Genomic DNA, 13134 nt, shown 5'->3' on the forward strand with positions numbered 1-13134 from the left:
AGAGCGAGCGGTCGGGGTGGCGTCGCTGACAAGCGTTTATGGCATTGGTCCTGCTCGTGGGAAGGGAACACTAATGAAAAATAACCAAGGCTGTGGACTGAAAAAAACACCTCAAAAACCAGGAGCCCAGGTTCTTTCTCCCGGCTGAAATTCATCTTAAAGCATTTGTGACAGTTCTGTTTGCTTGTGTAAACTGCTAATTGCCAAAGACAAAACTTCTGCAACTGCAGCTGATTTTCTTCGTGTTTTGACCTGTATCCGTTTTTTTTTCAGTGCATCCGGAACGTCTACACCAGCAAAATTATCAGTAGCGACAGAGACCTGTTAAGTGTCGTGTTCTATGGTACAGAAGAGAACAAGAACTCGGCAGATTTCAAGCACATCTACGTACTTCAGGAGCTGGATAATCCAGGTAAAGGCAGTAAAGTGATATGAAAGTTATGTAGAAGGATGGAGTAAGGGTAGCTGTGTATTAGCATTATCAGTAACTGGTCTCTGAAAACAAAGAGCTATCAGATAAACAGTTCCTGTTACTGAGATGTGTTGGGGAGTGGATAGATTTAGAAATTTGTTGAAGGCTTAGAAACTTAGTGGGAGCTTAGCTTTTTCTGTTGTAGTTGGTTCAGATCCCTTTCCTGTGTCTTTTCTTCTCTTTTAACATGGTGGTTCACTTCCTGTCTTGTAAACCTAAGAGGCTCTCAAGAGAACTCTTGAAAGCCCATGATGTGTCTGCCACACTTCAGAAAAGTGCATGTACATGCTGAGGCACCATGGATTCCAGCTGATGGAGAATACCACAGAACAGCTGAGGCTGGGTGGGATTCCTGCAGGTCATCTTGTCCAACTCTGCTGATCAAGAAGGGTCACCTAGAAGAGGTTGTCCAATATGTTAACCTGTTTGGGCTGTTCCATCTCTTATTTTCATAATGAGTTTTGCAATTCTTGAATTTAGCTCTTCCATTTTCTTAGAATTACTTAGCATCTGCTTGATAACGAGTGTTGGAAAAGGGCAAAGAAGGCATGCTAGTGGTGACAGATTCTCTGACAGCGAAGAGTCTGGTGGGGGGATTTTGTCTACTAGCTTTTAATAGCAGCTTTTATCTCTGAGGAGGAGGTTTGATTTCGTTTGCTTAACTAGGGGTTGCAGGTTTAATAACACATAGGGTTCTCCTGAAAGAACTGTGCCTTGTCCTAATTTCAGAATTAATTACAATGGGGACCTGGTGAGACTTGCCTTAGGTTCTTCTCCCTTTTCTGGCAGCAGATGTCTCAGGCTTCTTGCTCATCCTTTGTCCTCCTCCTTCCCTTCTGGCCCTTTTCCCTATCTTAGATGCAGTAGCTGTGCCATGCTTATAAAGACGGTGCGGGTGAAAGGCCAGTGTTGTTAAAAAGGAAAAGAATTAAGAGAATTGTACATTTGCTGCCCCTGGGGAGCAGCGTGCTTTGGAGAATGAAGAAATACTGTAGTTAGTTATTATGTAGTACATACTTATGAACACTTATGCTATTAATTAAATGACAGCTGAGGAGGTGAAAATAAAACAGTAAATGGGAGGGGGAACACATTTTCAGGTGAGATTTCAGAAGTGCTATAGAAGGACAAAGGAAGAAGCTCTGCAGAATGCAGCAGCTGAAAAATTAAAGGTTATGTCCCTTTGTAGAATTATGGGAGAAAACAGAGAATCTGCTGTTAGGAGAGAAAAGGAATCATAGCTGGGCTGGAGTAATCCACAGAGCTTTAAAAAGGCCACCAACACCTGCCCTGAATGTTGCTGTGCTCCACATGGTGGTACATGGACTGCATCTGAGCTCTAGGTTGATTCTGTCTAACATGAATGGCAAGAGAGCAGGAGTAACTCTCCACCTTCCCAACATGCCATGGAGATGCAGGATGTGTTTCAGGCTCCTCTCCTTTCTCTGGTGGCACAGCAGTCTGCCCTGCTTCTGCAGCGGGTGCGATTGTTGCCTTCCCTGCTGAGCACTTTCAGCATCAAGGGTTTGTGATGCTTTGATCCCTGCCCGTTTCCCTCCCTGGCAGGAAGAGCCCTGCATTGGTGTCAGGGCCCTTTGTGTCATCTTGGCCCTAGTAGGTGCTTTCAAGGGTAATGGGCTTGCAATACTGCAAGTGTTAGGCTATGCTGAACAATTTTCTCAGCCAGGTGTTGGAAGGACATCTCCACGGAGGTGCTAGGGGACATTGCTCAGATGTCAGCTACAAAGGACCATTGGTCCATATGTAGGAGAGTTTACAGTACTTCCTCCAGTATTTCTAATTCATGTGAATGCTGTTAACCTCTTTAGGTGCAAAGCGTGTTCTAGAGCTGGACCAGTACAGGGAGGACGAAGGACGAGCGCTTTTCCGTGAGACCTTTGGCCACAACGCTGACTATTCACTGGGTGAAGCACTCTGGGCCTGCTCCAATCTCTTCAGTGATGTCCGAGTCAGGCTGAGCCACAAAAGGATCATGCTCTTCACCAACGAGGATAACCCTCATGCCAATGACAGTGCTAAAGCCAAGCTGGCCAGGACCAAAGCTGGTGATCTGAGGGACACAGGTTGTTATTTTCCCCTTTAATTTCAGGCAGAGTAAAAGTTATGTTAACTGCAGATGTTAACTGCATTGCAAGTTTGTGATGGAAAAAGAATGTAAAATTATGAGAACTGGGGAATCTTTCTGAAGCTTTCTAAATTAGAAATTTGGTATCTAATCTAAATTAGAAAATCTGTTATCCAATCTAGTATCCAACAGCCAACACTTATTTTCTAGGATCTCTTTTTCTGCTCTGATAGCATAAATCAGGACTTGAGAGGGTTGTGGAAAACAAACTCTATTTCATTGGTCCACCGTTTTCCACAAAGAGAATAATAACACTAAGTTAACACAAAGAAAAATGAATGGTTCCGTTTTGAATTGCTGAAGAACAGCAACCTGAGCTCAGAGACTAGAGAGAAAATGCTTAATTCGTTCAACTGTGTAGCTGAGAACCAGTGGTTTTGGAGTTCAGCAGATATGCTGGATATAGAAGCTGTGAGGCTTCCTTAATCCATTAGCTCTCATAACTGGCAAAGGGTAATTTCCAAATTCATTACTTCCCTCTACGCCTGAGGTAAGAATGTGTTTTATAGGAGCTTGCCAGAGCTGTTTCTTCCACAGTGTTGTCCAGATTCTTAATTAGGGAGGAAAAATTTTTTGTGCTATGTTGTTTTGACTGAAGTTGAAGAATGTCTTTTGCCTCCTTCTCTAGAAACTTTCACATCTGGTACAGGTGACAATTTGGATCTTACTCTTGCTTAAGTTCCTTGCTTAGATAGAGAAATCTGAGAGTGCTGAGAAACATGCCAGTGTAAGAAAAAAGCAGTTCCTGTGACCCTCCTACTATCTCTTTCTTTGTTTCTAGGTATCATCCTGGACTTGATGCACTTGAAGAAGCCTGGAGGGTTCGATATCTCTTTGTTCTACAGGGATATCATAAACATAGCAGAGGATGAGGACCTTGGGATCCAACCTGAGGAGTCAGGGAAACTGGAACATCTCATGAAGAAAGTACGAGCAAAGGAGTCAAAGAAACGGGCTTCAGCCAGGTTTGTGCCTAGCTATGATGTTTCATTCAATGGAGGCACCTGATGTTACTTGTAGGCTGCATCTCACCTCTCTTTTCTGGAATGATTGGTCTATAAAATCATCAGTGCTTACATTCCTCAATCTTAATTCCTTAGTCCAAGATTGGTGTTTTGTCCATAGCTTCCAAGGGTATTTGTCCTTGGTGGGTGAGAAGAGTGGAGAGTGAAGCTATGCCTCCTTTTTTCCTCTGTGTGACATCTCCTGTATTGAGCTTGGCCAGAAATGATTGTTTTTCAAAAAACTACATCATAGCCAAGTAAAATACTTACAAAAAAAATCTGCAACATGTAAAGTGGTTAGTTTATAGTGAAATTGATTGAAATGAGGCTTTTTTTACTAGTGTTAACTTAGAAAAATTTCATCTCGATGTGACTGGTAGGTATTTTGGCTTATTATTAAATAGTTTTATGTAGCCAGTCTGTCTAGGCACTTAGTGTGGATTCACACAATCTTGATATTTCTGATGTCCTGCAGAAAGCTCAGAGATACTTACAGAGAGATTAAAGGGATCTTGAAAAAGCAGATAGAAAGTATTTTTGGAACCATGTACTCCATAACAGTTTTTTGGTTATGTTTTTGTTTTTTTTAATGAATGAGTTCATAGAAGAAAGATTTGGAAGCACAGTAAGGGAATGAACTTCATAGCCTGGTGATTTTTTAATATATATTAAAAAAAAATTCCCACTTTGAATTGTTGTCACTTGCATTCTCGCTCCTGCTCACAGCTTTATTTTCCTCTTCTGGGAAACTCAAGTTTTCTAATAACTGAGAAGGAAGAATCCCACACCAGTGATAACTTTTAGAGGAAAGGAAGTAACGTATTAATTCACTGTTCTGCTCTCAGAACGTGAAGATTACATCGAATTTTAAACCTCTACTTCTGAATTTTTCTTTTAACTTTTTTTTCTTTTCTTAGATTGTGGTATTGTTTGTCTTGATGGGGTTCTTTTGGGGCGTTTTGCCTTCTGTGTGAACAGCTGTGTGAATGCAGAGGTCACATTGCATTAAGCACAAGTGGGGTGCCCAAATACGAACTTGTCCTGTGCTCTGCTTGAGCATAGCTGCACTTCAGATTGAAAAAAGGTGAAAGAAATAAGGTAAATTATTTGTCTTTAGGTCATTTTTATGACTAGAAGTGACAACATTGCAAGAATGTTTTTATACAAGTGTGATTATTACTCAAGTAATATTATGTTTCCAGAGACACGTGATTTTTCAGGGAGGAGAATAGGAGGTCAGAGAAAATAAAGTTATCTGAGGAGAAGACTTTCTTTTGCAAAAGTGATCTTTTGGAAGTCTCAAGTCTGCATCTGCTTTTCTACACAGGTTAAATCTGTATCTGAACAAAGATCTGTCGCTTTCTGTCGGTGTTTACTACCTTGTTCATAAAGCTTATAAGCCCTATCCAGTGAAGCTTTATCGGGAAACTAATGAACCAGTTAAAACAAAAACAAGGGTGTTTAATGGGAAAACAGGCAGCTTGCTCCTTCCTAGTGACACAAAAAGGGCTCAGGTAACGTACTGATTATGTACCTGCTTCTTCCAGTCTCTGTGATGTGGGAGGGAGATGCTGATTCTCTTGCTGCTTTTGTTTCACTTTCAAGATCAGATGCAGAAATATTTACATCTGTATGCCTCTGGGGATAGCCTGGTCACTTGATAAGCTAGGCAGAGTGAAAGTGGGTTGTTTCTCTGGCATGACTGTCAAAGGAAAGCATAGCTGCTGGTGGAAGTGCACTCATGAACACAGGTCATTTCTTTCCGTAAGGCAGAACCAGGTTGTCAGAGCCTGACCTTATCTGGCCTTGTGCTGTCACTGCTGGTGTTACCTTTTGATTCATTAGATTTTGTCCATTTTATTAAACATACAAGTATGGAGCTCTCTTCCAAACAACAAAAAAGGCATATTACCTTTGTTTTTTGTTACTTTGTTCTTCATTTTGCCTTCCTGCTTGATAGTTTGGCCAGTGCAGATTGAATGGATTCTGTGATTCTGTTCAGGCACAGCCTTATTTCAGAGCAGGATACGCAGTTGCTAGGTATATTGTCACAAGCACAGTTTGTGTGTCCTTCCATGATAAAGGCTCTTAAAGTTGTTGTTTTAAGATTAAGTTTATTTATATTGGACCTTAGTTTCTTGAAATAAAGTACAGGAGCTGAACAGAAAGCTGAGCATTAAGTCCTGATGTCTAACTTCAGCAGCTGGACTATAGTATGTTCTTGTTTTTGTGACCTATGAGTGATGCTTCAAAAGCGCTGTTTCTTGGTTGCTGTTTCTGCCAGGAGTAGGTCTGCTGAAGCAAGTTTAGAATCAGACAGGACCTCTGAAAATGTCTGGTCCAACCCTGCCCAGGGCAAGACTCACAAAACCAGATCAGGTCACTCGGGGTTTGTTTGGGACAGCTTTGAAGAGCTCCAAGGATGAGATGTGACAGCCTCTCTGTGCCAGAAATGAACCATTGTCTTAGGAAAGTGCATTTTGCTAATGTCCAGGTGGAATTTCCCTTGGGATAATGGTCACATTGCTCTGTCTTGTCTATAACTCTCTTTTTAAGTAGTGGAAGACAGCAATTGCATTGTCTTCCTGTCCCCTGCCCCTCCTTTTTTTTTTTTTATGGCAGCACTACTATCTGCTCTTCCTTGGTTTAGACATATGGAAACCGCCAGATTGTGCTGGAGAAAGAGGAAACAGAAGAAATAAAAAGGTTTGAGTCTCCGGGCTTGTTTCTGATTGGCTTCAAACCACTTTCGATGCTAAAACAGCACCACCATATCAAGCCCTCCCAGTTCATCTACCCTGAGGAGTCCCTAGTAAGTGGTAAGTAAAGATGGCAAGAGAAAATTCACCACCTTGCATCAGGGTAACCAGCTGATTCATAGCGTGTTTGAGCGGGGATCAATGGGCGTAAAATCTTTGTCTAACTTAAAAACTTGCTAATATTAGAAAGTATAGAATTAACTTATTGCCCCTCTCAGCTGCAGTTAATTATTGTTTTCTTCAATAGCAGAAGAGCCGATTGAGTTTCATGTTTCGTCCATCCATCATGACAAGCAGCTAATCAAACTATGCAGATGTAGTCCCATAATATTTGGTTTTGTCATTCATGAAAGTGAAGGATCCTAGGACCTGACAAGAAGGCAAAGGTGGTTAAAAAAACAACCAACCAAAAAACCAAACCCCATACCAGGGAAGATAATTGCTGTTTTTAAGTCCATATCAGCTAGGTGTGGAAACGCAACACTTGGAAAGTAGGGTTGAATTAACAGCACTTTACAGACTTGTAAAGAGAATAGGAGAGGATGCTTAGGACTGGTTTTTCTCCCCTTTTTATGTGTATGTGTAAGTATGCTTATCTAGAAATGTAGTATTAATCCATCCCAAGCTGCAATAGTAAAGAAAAAACTCCAGCTCCTCAATCTAGTGGTAGATAAAGAAGGCTGAGTTATGACCAGATGCTTTACAGTGTCTGACTAAAGATCCTTTACACTAGCTTCTCCAGCTTAGCAGTTTCCTGAATCAAACACCTTACTTATATGTTAGTCTATTTCCCGATCACCATATCTGGTAAAATACAAAACAAACGTGTGCCTCAAGAGAGGAGTATTGCAATCTGAATTCTTAGTGTGTTACTTCTGCAGAAGGTCCTGTGCTGCTACTGTGATGTCCCACCAGACCAGAAAGAGGCTGTGTAGATAGATACTTGTTTCCAGTTTTCAACTGTATTTCATTGCTCAGATGCTAGTGGTTTCATTTCTTTCAACAGAATTCTCACTGCTCTGGTCAGGAGAGACAATAAAATTGTCATTTTCAGGGGCTCCCCCTTCCAAAAGTTGCTTTTTACCTCTAGCACATTGCAAGCATCACAAAGAAGTCACGGGTATTGCAACTGTAATGCCTAGAGGTACATTCCTGAGCAAAGCCGTCAGTCTGACCAGTACAGTCTTTACTTTGCAGGGAGTACGACGCTATTTAACGCCTTACTGATCAAATGCTTGGAGAGGGAGGTGATGGCACTGTGCAGATACACTGCCCGCCGGAACAGTCCCCCTCGCTTTGTGGCTCTGGTTCCCCAGGAGGAAGAGGTGGATGAGCAGAAGGTGCAGACAGCCCCTCCAGGTATGGGAATGGATGCTGCCTTTCCCTGCGCGATTGGGTGCGGTCAGCAGAATGGCCTCCTGCATTGTGTAAAAATATTCTTGATGCTGCTCCCCTTAAAACTAGGGAGCTCCTCCCCTTAAAACTAGGGAGCATGCTTTCCAACACCCCTTCAGTTTTGTTATTGTAAGCATCTGATGTTGAATCTATTTTTAAAACTCTACTTGCATCAGTGTTCACTCAGGTGTTACATGGCTACAGTATTTTCCTGCCTCCTCCCTTTTTTTAGCAGATTCAAAGTAACTGACCTAAAAATTAAAAGCCCTTTTTTCTGTTTGCTGACTAGATGGAATGTCTTTCTCTGAATTTTATTGTATCCTTGGATACATTTTAAAGCCTTGAGTAAATAATCTCATATACCGAGCCTCACACTGTAGCAGCTGAGTGGGGAATGGCCGGAGAGCAAAGGCAGACTCTTGCTCTTTTCCATTTTCTCACCTCCTTAACTGGAAAATCCTCTTCTGAGAAGTATGTGAAGTAGGGCAATAACACTGCTTGTGTACAATGTAAAGCATTTGAGAAATAAAATGTGGGCATTAACTTAATTTTCAAATAAGCCTTTTTTCAAGCTCATATCCAGTGAGGGATGGGGAAGGTGCACAAGTTGATTTCCTGTATAAAAAGCAGGTGACAAGTTTCCAGCTCTTAGATATACATTTGCTTTGAATCTCTTTTCAAAAGCCATGAATGATCTTGGTTGTATACATTAAGATTGGGATTGAGTCTCATGATGAAGGTACTAGGGGGTATTAGGGATTGCTGTTTACAGCAAAATAGTAGCCAGTTTAGGGAGTCATCAGACCTAGCTAATCAGACCTAGCTAATCAGCATCTTGGTCTTTCCCATAAATTATTGTTTTGAGGCGATGGTTCTGCATAACTGTTCTCTGCTCTCTCTCTCTCTCTCCTGTATAGGCTTCCATATCGTTTTCCTGCCATACGCAGATGACAAACGGAATGTTGATTTTACAGAAAAGGTGCCAGCCAGTCAAGAGCAGGTGGACAAAATGAAGGAAATAATACAAAAACTCCGTTTCAAATACAGGTACGTGGAGATAAATAGTGTGTGTTGGGGGGTGGCAGGGGGGAGAAAACACAACACCGTTGCTTGCTCTGTTGCACACATTGCTCAACTGTGGTGTCCACAAGATGGGATTTTGATGCATTTTGATGCAGATTGCTTCTTAATTATTCTGAATACCCAGGCACCACATGCAGTGTGTGGCACATTCTGGAGTTCTTTATAGAATTGCTCTTGTTCTCTGGGCTGATGTCATTTGTTGCAGAGGTATCACATTTTATTGTGGTTCTGCTAATCTGTTGCAGATCAGACCTGGATCATTTAAATTAGAGCACTTCAGAGAGAATAGTTAGGCCTTTTTCATTATAGATAGGATAAATTTTCCAAAGCCCTTTTATGGGAGATTTTTTCCTAGGTATGTGGAAAGTAGCAGAACTGGTATTAAAGTAGAATCCCACTGTCTCCATTTGTCTCACACAGCGTTATAAGCTGGTTGATGCGTGACGGGATAGTGATTTAGCAGGTAAATTGAAAAGAGGAAAAGCAGTTCTTCCAATGAGGTGGATTGTTATGTGGGAAAGAGGGAAGTTTTACTTTGAAATAGATTGGTGGGAGATCTTATGTGTCTTGTCTGTCTTCTTGGCAGTATGCATTGACATTTTGGGGGATTCTTGACAGGACTGACAGCTTTGAGAACCCAGTTTTGCAGCAGCACTTCAGGAATCTGGAGGCTTTAGCGCTGGATATGATGGAACCAGAACAAGCTGAGGATCTTACAAGTGAGAATTACTGCTGGGTGCAAAGGGAGGCGAGGTAGAGGGCTCTTGACTTTGTTCTAAGTCAGGGATGTGCTACTACAAAACCAAATGTCTTTAAAAATATATTTTAGTTGTGTGCAGTTCCAAGATACAGAATTCTGGATGTGTCCATTCTGAAATATTGAAACCTTACTTTCTAAAGCTGTCACTTTTGAGATAAAGGAAAAATTGATCGCTTTACCCTCCAAAATTAAAATTGAATCACCCTTTTTCTATGGTGACAAATGTTTTCTCTGAATTTCCTCTCCTCAAGAGTCTCATTAATATTTCAGTCTGATAAGTGGGCAGAATTGCTTAGAGAATTACTCGGCTAGGAGGCAATGATGCCACCTTGTGGCCGTGAGAGTTTCTGGGTAAGAATATCGTGTCACAGGATAGAAACCTGCTTCTGAAGGGGAAGTTCCTTTCTTAAAATTGTGTTGTACTCCAGGTATAGCGTTAGAATAATAGAATAGAATCATTAAGGTTGGAAAAGACCTCTAAGGTTATCAAGTCCAACTGAAAATAGTTAGAGTAACTATTTGTCTCTTCTGAAGTGATACCTAACAAATAATCTAGGTCCTTGTGCTAGATGTCATACAAATAACAGAAACAAGACAATCTGCCTCAAACTACTTGCAAGCTTAGATAGTAACCTACTGTATTTTAAATGTCTGAGATTAGACCTCAGTAACAGTGCAACCAGGTAAGAGATCTTCTATGTCACTTGCACTGTGTCAGTTTTGTTCTGCTTATGTTTCCTGTTCAGAAATATGTGCAGGTCCATTACATAAGTATAATACAAACTCTTGATATTACCAAGAGCTGTAAACTTCTGATTTGTGAATATCATACTATGTGTCTTTGCATTTTGCATGCTTGCAAAACACTTGCATGCTAGTTATTACAGAAACAGAATTGTATCTGGTGATGGCCTCGTTCAGACTTTCTTGTGACTGCTCTGTTTTTGAGTGAGCAAATCTTTCTCTTTTGGCAGTGCCAAAGACTGAAGAGATGAACCGCAGGCTGGGCAACTTGGTGGAGGAGTTCAAGCAGCTGGTTTATCCCCCTGACTACAATCCTGATGGGAAGGCCGTAAAGCGAAAACAAAGTAAGTAATGATGGTGCAGACATACAACATGGTGTCTGTGTCCTTTGTTTAGAGGTTTCTGTGTTTTCAGTTTGTCTCATGGTTTAAAGAAGCTGCTGGTGCAATAACTCTTTACTCATCTCCACAACAAAATGGACTTAGATCCAGCAGTGATTCTTAGAGAGCAGAGGATATTGTGGTATCCAGCTAGAGAACTGCTGGAATTTAAAACTGCATAGTGAATAAACAGAGAAGTATAGAAAGCAATGAGGATAAATTACTGCAAAATATATATTTGTTTATTATTCTTTTTATCATTATTAATAACTTTGAGGTTTTTACAACAGAGTAGGAAAGTTGTTCATGCTTTCAGTTGGTGTTCTCAGTGAGGAAGCAGACTTTTATGCATGGGCTGTTTATCGATAAAGTCCAAGATAGGCATCTTTAGGGCTAAATGTCTTAACTAATGCTGAAGTACATGTGTAGTTTGGGAGTCTTAGGAAACTCTGCATAAAGTGGGAGTGTCAGTCAGCTGAACTCCCTGTGGAATAGTTGCATTTCCCTGTCTAGATGAGAATCCCTTAAAAGTGTCATTTGGGGGTGATCTTTCCATCAGAACACAAGATTTCATACTTGAGTTTGAGATCACTCATTTCAATAAAATACACTATGTGGCTAACATAGTGAGTGACACCTACTTCACAAAATATGGAAACTAGGTCTGTGATTGTGTAGGTAGCTGTTAAAGTACATGTGCTAACGGCCACTAACTGTGCTACATGTAAGAAATGTTGGTGTCTTTCTATTAAGAAACTTAGTAAAATCTTAGCAATCTAAAATTTATCTTTCTAGGTTCTGATGGTCTGACTGAGAAGAGGCCCAAGGTAGAAGTCTCAAAAGATGAGCTGTGGAATCATGTGCAGAAGGGCACTCTAGGCAAGCTCACTGTACCTGTTCTGAAGGATGCCTGCAGGCTTTATGGGCTGAAGGGTGGGGGGAAGAAGCAGGAGCTCATGGATGCGCTAACTGAATACTTCAGTGAGCACTAAACAGGAGCAGAAGAGCCTGGTTAACTTCTGTCTGCTTAAAGTTTTGTCTTATGTGGATGCTGTTTCTGTTTAATCTTGATATGGAGGAGAAGGCACCTAAACGTTGCCGAATCTAGCAGTGCAGAAACTTTTTACTCTTAGTTGTGAGTCATCTTTGCAAAGTTGGATTCTGTTCACAGTAGCCAAAGGCAGAATTAAATTCCCTGCTAACTCAGGTCGTCCACTGCAAATAAACACAGTTGTGCCTTCCTGGTTTCTTAATAAAAGTTATTTTGGACTTCCTACTTTGCAACACTGGCTGTAACATCTTTGCATAAGGACAGCAAAACTCCCTTCAATGTGAGTAAGAAACCAGAATGATCTGTGTTAATGGCACCACATGAATACAAGCAGCAGGTCCAGTCTGTGTGCTAACAGAGGCATAAATGTGAGATGTTACTTCCCTGCTCTCCAAAACAGCCAGTGTCAGTACTTGAATCAAATGGGGTTCTTTTCCATTGTCAGCATTATAAAGATTACCAGCAGATTGTAAAGGAGAAAATTGTTACTAGGAAGCAGTAGGCAGTCCTTTGGGCAAAAAGCCAGCACTTCACAAAGCTGCACAGCCACATCTTCCATTTCTGAATGGTAATAGCAAAAGCTGGTTTAAAAAAGGAAAAAAAAAAAAGTCCTGTTCCCTGGAAAGCTGCAAGCACTTGCTCCAATTAAATTACTGAAACGGTGTAGAGCTTTTCCACCTCTGTTGCGAGCATAAGTCAGACTATTGTGCAGGCTCCTGTACTCAGGTCTGTGCTTTAAGAACAAAAAAAAAATAGCACATTGTGGAGAGTAGCCCTTGTTACTGCTAGTATTTTCATTTTTTTAATCATACTTGCAGAGGCTGCACCTGGGGCTGTCTGTGGTTTGGTTTTTAAACTTCCACATCTGGCATGCCCCACTTGTCATGTAGTGCAGGGTGATTAAACCCAATTAGTCATTGCCCTTGCTCTAGAAAGCAGTACTCATTGTTTAGCTGATGCAAACGTGGAATACATGAGGTATCCATTTAGGTCTGCATGGTGTTTTCAGGGATTCCTGTGTGTGGCACACAAACTATCAGGCAACTCATTGAAGAATTAAGGTTGTGCCTGTGCTGTAGAGTGGCACATGTTATCGGAGCCAGCTGTGCATGCTCTCTTGGCGCTGCAGCCACCGTAGCTGTGCCAGCACACTGCTCACTTCCACAACTCCTCTCAAAAGAGCAGCTACCGCATGTTGAGCTCTGCAGTACTGAAGCTATGTAGTCTAGTACACTTTCAAGCAGCCTGCATTGTAGTAGTTATTTTTTATAAAGATTTGTCTAAGCAATCAATTTATTTTGCCCTTTGGCAAAGAAGTTACTGTAAATGCTTGTCTTGGC

General features: G+C 41.2%; 1 protein-coding gene across 1 annotated transcript; it reads left to right on the top strand.

Moving 5' to 3' along the window:
• Positions 1 to 273: 273 nt before the first annotated feature.
• XRCC6 (X-ray repair cross complementing 6) lies at positions 274 to 12027 on the top strand (the record flags this gene model as incomplete). Its single annotated transcript, XM_010170780.1, has 10 exons — positions 274 to 412; positions 2302 to 2556; positions 3400 to 3583; positions 4950 to 5136; positions 6273 to 6441; positions 7579 to 7740; positions 8694 to 8823; positions 9478 to 9578; positions 10594 to 10707; positions 11539 to 12027. Coding segments are annotated over 10 exons (1638 nt in total), but the record flags the coding sequence as incomplete, so codon positions are not given.
• Between the last annotated feature and the right edge of the window lie 1107 nt (positions 12028 to 13134).

Source organism: Antrostomus carolinensis, unplaced genomic scaffold, assembly GCF_000700745.2.
Source record: "Antrostomus carolinensis isolate BGI_N321 unplaced genomic scaffold, ASM70074v2 scaffold28240, whole genome shotgun sequence".
NCBI classification, from domain to species: Eukaryota; Metazoa; Chordata; class Aves; order Caprimulgiformes; family Caprimulgidae; genus Antrostomus; species Antrostomus carolinensis.